The following is a 7,650-nucleotide window of genomic DNA, read 5'->3' as shown; positions in this document are numbered from 1 at the left end:
CAAAGAAATTGTCTTCCCTCCTTATTGTGAGTAAAACTTGGTGTGGACGCATTCCAAGCCCAAAAGATTTGACACCACAAATTTCTATGGATCTTTTCTTTCTTTTCTTTATTTGGCCCCTCCTCTATGGCAATCTATAGAATCCAAAAAAATAATATTCAGCCCTCCCATTTTTAAGGGCCTATTTTCGAAGACCCCCTTTGCGGACACAAACTTGCCTGTGTCTCTATAAATATGCACAATCCCATGCCCCCTTTCAATCAACATCTAACAATCCAACCTTCTCTACTACAAAGAAAAGACCTTAAACTTCTCATATCAAGAAACAAAAATGGCGTTCAACACGAAGCTTCTTTTGGCCATTTGCTGCGTCGCATTGGTCTTCACTCTTGTCTTTGCAAACATTTCTGAAGAAGAGATCGATGGCTTCGTCGAGGAGCACAACAAGGCTCGTAAAGAGGTCGGCAACAAACCCCTCAAGTGGAATACGACCTTGGCCCAGTATGCCCAAGAATATGCGGATAAAAGAGTTGGCGACTGCGCCATGGAGCACTCGATGGGGCGTTGGGGTGAGAACTTGGCCTCCGGCGACGGCATGAGCGGCGCAGCGGCCACCAAATATTGGGTCACTGAGAAGGAGTTCTATGACGAAAAGTCCAACAAATGCGTCAAAGACGAATGTGGTCACTACCTTGCTGTGGTATGGGGCAAAACCACCGAGGTCGGATGTGGCATTTCAAAGTGCAACAATGGACAGAACTATGTGGTTTGCAGCTACGATCCCATGTACCAGCCTGAGGACGAGCGCCCCTACTAGACAATGTATGTATGCTTGCGTGCGCACACGCACTCCTACATGAGGCCTGTTGAGAAGTCTTGTGTTTTTTTGCTTTTGCGAAATTAGAAAAATAAAATGTAATGGGTGTCAAATACTTTCCCACACTCACAACATTCCTTTATGGGACTAGCACTTGGCATGATATTGTGAAAGGTTACAAGAGAATGAATTTAAAAAAGAAAGAAAAGGAAATGAATAATATAATTTCATTTTTGTAAAATCCTACAACCAGAGCTGTTGCCTAAAAAACATTCTGAAAAATTACAAAAAATTGAGAATATATTTTTTTTTATACATACCTAGATTTTTTTAATTTTAATATTATTAATCTCATACATACAAATTAAAGTAATCTCAAGTGAATAGTAATTGTCCTTCGATTGCTATGACAATGGGTGGAAAAGCAACAAAAAAATTGCTATGACAGATACTATTCACGTGAAGAGTAATTGCCCCTATCTCCCCTAGACTTTTGCCATGATAAATGGATGAAAGTGCTCTAAGAAAGAAAAAAATCCAGCTGGTAACTGCGGCTCCAACAAATGTGTTGGGGATGAATGTGGGGTGGTTTGGAGGAACTCGGTTCATCTTGGTTGTGCTAGGGCTAAGTGTGACAACAATTGGGTTTTTGTCATTTGCAGCTACGAACCTCCTGGTAACTATGAGGGCGAGCGTCCCTACTAGAATTGGAAGGCATTTGATCAAGCTGATGACGTTGAGATGGTGGACTGGAACTTGGAACAGATTGGATGTTGTTGGTTGATGTTAAAGTAGTATTTTGGACTAAATAATGATTGGGTGGAGTTCACGTGGAGGTGGGGTCTCTTTTTTGTAAAACATCATGTGGTGAACAAATACACTATCGATGTTCGTTTTTTGGTAAAATAGGGGGCAAAGCCCAAAACAAAAAGATTACACAGAAACAAATCTAGGCCTCAAGAGACCATTCTTATCAGCATCTAAAATTGGTCAGGGGGAGAAGAGAGCTCATGGTAACCCAACTCCCTATGATGACCCATCTTAGCTAGAAAATCAGCAGCAAAATTGGTCTCCCTATAGACATGAAGAATTCTGCAATTCCACTGGCTTTTCAAAAGCTCTCTGCACTTGGTAAGCAACACAGACATAGGATGAGAGTCCACCCAATCTCCATTAATCGTATCAACAACAAGGGCAGAATCAGAATTAACAGTTATCTGGCGCAAACCCATCTGCCAAGCAAGATTAAGACCATAATATAAAGCCCAAGCTTCAGCCACCAAGACTTCACCATGACCAAGATTAGCAGAAAAACCTGCTATCCAGCTACCCTCAGAATTCCTAATTATACCTCCTGCAGCAATGCACCCAGAGGCACTCACTCTAGAACCATCAATATTAAGCTTAGAGAAGCCACAAGGAGGAGGCTGCCAAGCAAGGAACATCTGAGTTTGAGAGGTAGCCTTCTTTAAAAGATTATTAGCCTTATCCCATTCCAGAAGATACTCAACAATCCTCTGCTTAGGACGACAAGGCATTTGGAACTGAGGCTCAAAGATAGAACAACACCTCCATTTCCAAATGAACCAGCAAGCAACAGCAAAAACACTACACCACTTCAAATTCCTTAAGTGCCCAGCATTACAACACAAATTTTCCTTCAACCAACTATCAAAATCAGAGGAAAAGAAATTGAGCAATCCTTCAGGTAAATAGAAGGATCTCCAAAGCGCAATAACACGAGGACAGGAAATAAAGAGATGCTGCAAAGACTCCTCATGATAATGACAGAGAGGACAGGAAGGGTCTCTAGAAAGATGCCTTCTAACTCTCTGCACATTAGTTAAGATCTTTTTTTGAGTGAGAAGCCAAGTGAACATTTTAACACGAGGAGGGATCTTCAAATTCCAAATGAAATTCCAAGGAGAACTAGGGACATCATTAAACCTAGCAGATAACTCATAAGCAGTCTTGACAGAAAAAACTCCATTTGAAGTGGGACCCCAAATACAAGTATCGGGTAAATTCCCTTCAATATCAACATGAATACTAACAATCTGCATAACGGCTTCAGGAAGAAGAACCTGCAGGAGCTTATTAATATTCCAACCAGTCCTAGAAAAATAATTAGACACAGTTTCAGATTTGTCCAACTGATCAGATAAGGGAAACTTAGTATCTATCAACGGAACATCACCAATCCATGTATCAGTCCAGAATTTGACTCTAGTGCCATCTCCCACTCTCCACTTCAGCCCATTATTCAAGATGGCAGCTCCATAGATTAACCCTTTCCAAGAGCTGGAAGCCAAAGTACAATTATCATCATAAGCATCGAAACAGCAGCTACCCTTTTAAGTACTTTTTCCTGAGCATCGCAGCCCAAAGACCTGAGTCCCCAGCCACAATTCTCCAACTAGCTTTAGATAGCATAGCTTGATTCATAAGAGCAGCTTTTTTAATACCCAAACCTCCTAAACGTTTAGGCAAACAAACTGTATCCCATTTAACTAAATGAGTTTTATGATGGTTCTCACTACTTCCCCAAAGAAAACTTTTAGAAGACTTGTCAAGATCTTCACAAAGAGCTTGAGGAAGCTTAGCCGTCTGCATAGTATAAAGTGGAATAGAAGAAACAACAGACTGGATTAAAGTGATTCTACCAGCCATAGAAAGCAACTGACTTTTCCAAGCAGAAAGTTTAGCCTGAACTTTAATTAGAACCCCCTTATACGTAGCCTTGGTAACCCTCCCTTGGACAAGGGGAACTCCTAGATAATTCCCCATATCAGTGGATCTGGTGACACCACAAGTTTGCTCAATTTGATCAACAAGATCAGGCTTAGTATTAGCAGATATGTACAACAAAGATTTCTCAAAGTTCACTTGCTGCCCAGAGAGCTCACAAAACTCCTCAAGAGAATTTTTCATAACCATAGCTTGCTGAATAGAAGCCTCACCAAAAAGAATCAAGTCATCTGCAAAGAATAGATGCGAGATTAAAGGACCAGACCTCGCTGCCCTAACAGCTTTCCACTCCTTCTTTAACACCCTAGCAGCAATGATGTGACTAAGCTTTTCCATACATAAAACAAAAAGGTAAGGGGAAAGAGGGTCACCCTGTCTAACACCTCTTTGAGGTTTGAAACTCTCAGTAAGCTCCCCATTCATGATTACTTTGTAGGAGACATTCTTGACACAACTCATAATAAGTTGAAGAGAAGTTTCCCCAATACCAATTTCTTCAAGCGTTTGCTCAATAAAAGACCATTTCATTCTACCATAAGCCTTAGAGAGGTCAATTTTCCAAGCTATATACCCGGTTTTACCTCTTGCTCTATAGAATCTATGCAAAACCTCTTGGGCAATGAAAATATTATCTGAAATTTGCCTTCCAGGAACAAAGCTAACTTGATTAGGGCTAACAAGCTTACACATAAGAGGTCTGACCCTTCCAACAATGATCTTAGAAACAACTTTGTATAAAGTGTTACAAAGACTAATTGGCCGGAACTGCAGCATACTCTGAGGATTAGTGATTTTAGGAACCAAAGTAACAAGAGTACTGTTCAGATACTCTGGAACGGAACCACTAGAGAAACACTTAAACACCAAAACTTCAATGTCTTTCCTACAAAGAGACCAACAATTATGGAAAAAGATAGCAGAATATCCATCGGAACCAGGGGCCTTGTAGGGACCAATAGCAAAGAGAGCATCCTGCACCTCCTTTTCAGTCACCTCCTTACTGACAGCAGCCAAATCAGCCTCAGGAATATGAGGAAAAAGAGAAGGCAAAGGACTACGAATGATATCAACAACATCATCCAAAAAAAGCCCATGAAAATACTCAATAGCAAGCGTTTTCAAACCTTCTTTACTAGAGATCCAATCCCCATTAATATCTTTAAGCCTTTCAATCCTATTCCTTCTCCTTCTGACAAGGGTCGTAATGTGAAAGAACTTGGTATTTCCATCCCCACCCTGCAGCCACGAAACTCGAGATTTTTGTTTCCAAAACACATCCTCCTGATCCAATAAATCCTCAAACTCCTGCTGCAGATGCTTCTCAAGATTGCTCAAAAAAGGGGAAAAACCCTTACAAAGAGACCTTTGAATACCTTGAAGCCTAGCAAGAATTCTCTTTTTCTTTTGAAAAATTTGACCAAAGACTTGAGTATTCCACTCCCGAAGTAGGGGAATCAAATTATCCAATTTATTAGAAACTGAACCTTCCAAATTCTTCCACTCCGCTTTGATGAACTTAGGAAATAAGCAATGTTTAAGCCACATTGCCTCAAATCTAAAAGGTTTAAGCTCAGAAGAAGGAATCTTATCAGAAATAAGGCTAATCAAAAGAGGACTATGATCAGCACATCTTCTAGGCAGATGCCTCATGAAAGCTTCAGGAAATAAAACCCTCCACTCCTTGTTACAAATAGCCCTATCCAATCTCTTCATCACAAAATCACCACCAACTCTCTTATTAACCCAAGTAAACTTGGGTCCCAAAAAACCCAAGTCGATAAGTCCATGCTGATCAAACCAGTCCTTGAACCCTCTACTTTTACCAGATAATTTTCCAAGTTTTTCATCCTCAAACAAGATATCATTAAAATCCCCACAGACAACCCAAGGAAGATTCCAAGAAGCAGCAATAATAGATAACTTTTGCCAAAGATAAGATCTCTTAGACGGCCAGGGTGTCCATACACGGTAGTAAAAATCCAAGAAGTACCTCCAGCAGTCTCAACACAAACAGAAACAGCTTGATCCATACAGTGAATGACTCTCAAGTTGAATTTAGCATCATCCCACAGCAGCCAAATACCACCCGAGAAACCTACAGCATCAGAAATTTCAGCTTTAGGGAAGCCAAGAAGAGAAATGACTTTCCGAGCTTTACTGGAGCTAATTCTAGGTTCCAAAATAACCAACATATCCAACTTATGTCTATACTTAAGATCCTGCATAGCAAGCAAAGATCTCTTACTACCTGCCCCTCTAATATTCCAACAACCAATCATAATGATGGAAGGAAAAAAGAGACGGTCAAAAAAGACCTAATCAGAATTGGCAGACAAAGGCCCCAAACCCTGGAGACCTTGAGCCTTGCCATCCTCTGCACAACAAGCAGATACATCAGCGATAAGAGCTTTACCAACTTTAAAATCCAGCTGCACACTCTCAGAGTCCCTCAAGTCCTGAATTTCCATATCCTGATCATCATCTCTAGAAACCCTAGAAATAATATTTGGAGCTCGAGTCATAGTAGTGGAAGAAAAGTCATTGCTGCGAGCAACAACCTCCCCAGTTTCCAAACCTTCATTATCAAAGCTAGTCACAGGCCTCCTAAGATTACACAAAGCTTGGTCCAGCTCAGACATAGAAGTTATAGTAGAATCATGCGGAGAATTCTTCGAGCGAGGCCTCAAAACAATAGCAGGCCTAGAAGAAGATTTATTTGAAATATCAGACAAAACTTTTCTCGGCCTACCAACCTTTTTCTTGCCCTTATTAGGAGGAATTAGATCATTCCCACCACCATCATCTTTACTTTGAATAGCCTTCCCATTAATTGACAGAAGATTCTCCAACGTCCCGAAAACATGCTCTTGCTCACTATCAAAACAATCATTCTCCAAGATATTAAATCTAGAACCAGAAGCATCATAGATCCCATCCTCAGAAATAACCTTTTGACCAACTTCCTTTTTATCTTTCTGAAGCAAAGCATTGCTAGAATCAAACACCTTCTCCTGCCTCATTTGGACAATCTCAGGGCTAGCACCTTTTCCTTTATCTTTACTAGCAGCAGTCCCATTTTTAAAATTCTTCTTCCAAGCTTTTCTAGTCGGCACAACATTCCAGATACCAAAACCTGCCTTATCCCCAGTGGGATCAATTGGGCCTCTTTGATTATCATCAAGCCGCATCTTACGTAACTTCTCCACTTGATGAGAATGCATCTCATCTTGAGTATCCCCAGTCATATCCATATCACCCTTATGGACAGGGTTAGCAAAAGGACAATACTCTTTACTATGCCCAACTTTGCAGCAATTGAAACAAATCACAGGTAGATTTTCATATTCCACTCTCACAGGCCTACCTTCAACAACCAGGTAAGGGACGAGAGGCATATTCAAATCAATTTCAACACAGACCCTTGCAAACTTACCTCTCATCTGACCTACAGTATGAACATCCACCTTATACGATGAGCCAATCAAATCCCCAATACACTTTATAGTCTCCGAATTGAAAAATTCAACTCCCATACCAGACAAGCGTACCCAAACAGTAATACGGGAGACATGCTCCTCAGCTGCACAAAAATTAGGTCTCTATTTTTGAACAGCAACATATTGTCCTGCAACAACCCAAGGACCCCCAGTTAACACATACAGCAAGTCCTCCTCAAGAACAAAACGAACAATGAAGAACCCATTGTCTAAATCAACCAATTGCATTGGTCCCTTAAGTCTCCAACGCTGCTTCAACCGAGCAAGGACAAAATTATAGGTATGAGTCTTCCCTACAAATTGGATAATCACAGAACTTTTCCAAGGTCTATAGATCTTATTCTTAACATTTTCAGAAAACCGAATCGAAAGACCATAAGGAGAATCCTTAACTTCATAATCACCAGATTCGATAGAAAACCCATCCTTTTCCATACCTTCTGTATATTCAAAATAAGAAGAGCTTAGTAACTTAGCTTTGAAATTGACTTCTGGCATGGGAGGGATTTGATCGGACCGATTCATGCCATCATCATCGCTCCCTGGAGGAGCAAAATCCTCTGAACGAAATCGTTTGGATGAACCATC

The 7,650-nt window shown here is 40.7% G+C and overlaps 2 protein-coding genes across 2 annotated transcripts; one reads left to right on the top strand and one right to left on the bottom strand.

Annotated features, from left to right (window-relative positions):
* The first annotated feature begins 240 nt into the window (after positions 1–240).
* Positions 241–1,042, top strand: LOC117637190 (basic form of pathogenesis-related protein 1-like). Its single transcript, XM_034372024.1, has one exon. The coding sequence runs from the start codon at positions 332–334 to the stop codon at positions 815–817; it is 486 nt and encodes a 161-aa protein (XP_034227915.1). The 5' UTR covers positions 241–331; the 3' UTR covers positions 818–1,042.
* Positions 1,043–1,797: 755 nt separating this feature from the next.
* Positions 1,798–7,497, bottom strand: LOC117638558. Its single transcript, XM_034373666.1, has 5 exons — positions 7,209–7,497; positions 5,922–7,145; positions 5,578–5,660; positions 3,180–5,485; positions 1,798–3,118 (listed from the first exon to the last, which is right to left on the bottom strand). The coding sequence occupies exons 1-5, from the start codon at positions 7,495–7,497 to the stop codon at positions 1,798–1,800; spliced, it is 5,223 nt and encodes a 1,740-aa protein (XP_034229557.1).
* Between the last annotated feature and the right edge of the window lie 153 nt (positions 7,498–7,650).

The sequence above is a fragment of the Prunus dulcis genome, chromosome 8, assembly GCF_902201215.1.
Source record: "Prunus dulcis chromosome 8, ALMONDv2, whole genome shotgun sequence".
Taxonomy (NCBI): Eukaryota; Viridiplantae; Streptophyta; class Magnoliopsida; order Rosales; family Rosaceae; genus Prunus; species Prunus dulcis.
Note: the sequence above shows the minus strand (reverse complement) of the source record. Positions and strands in the feature narration are given on the sequence as shown.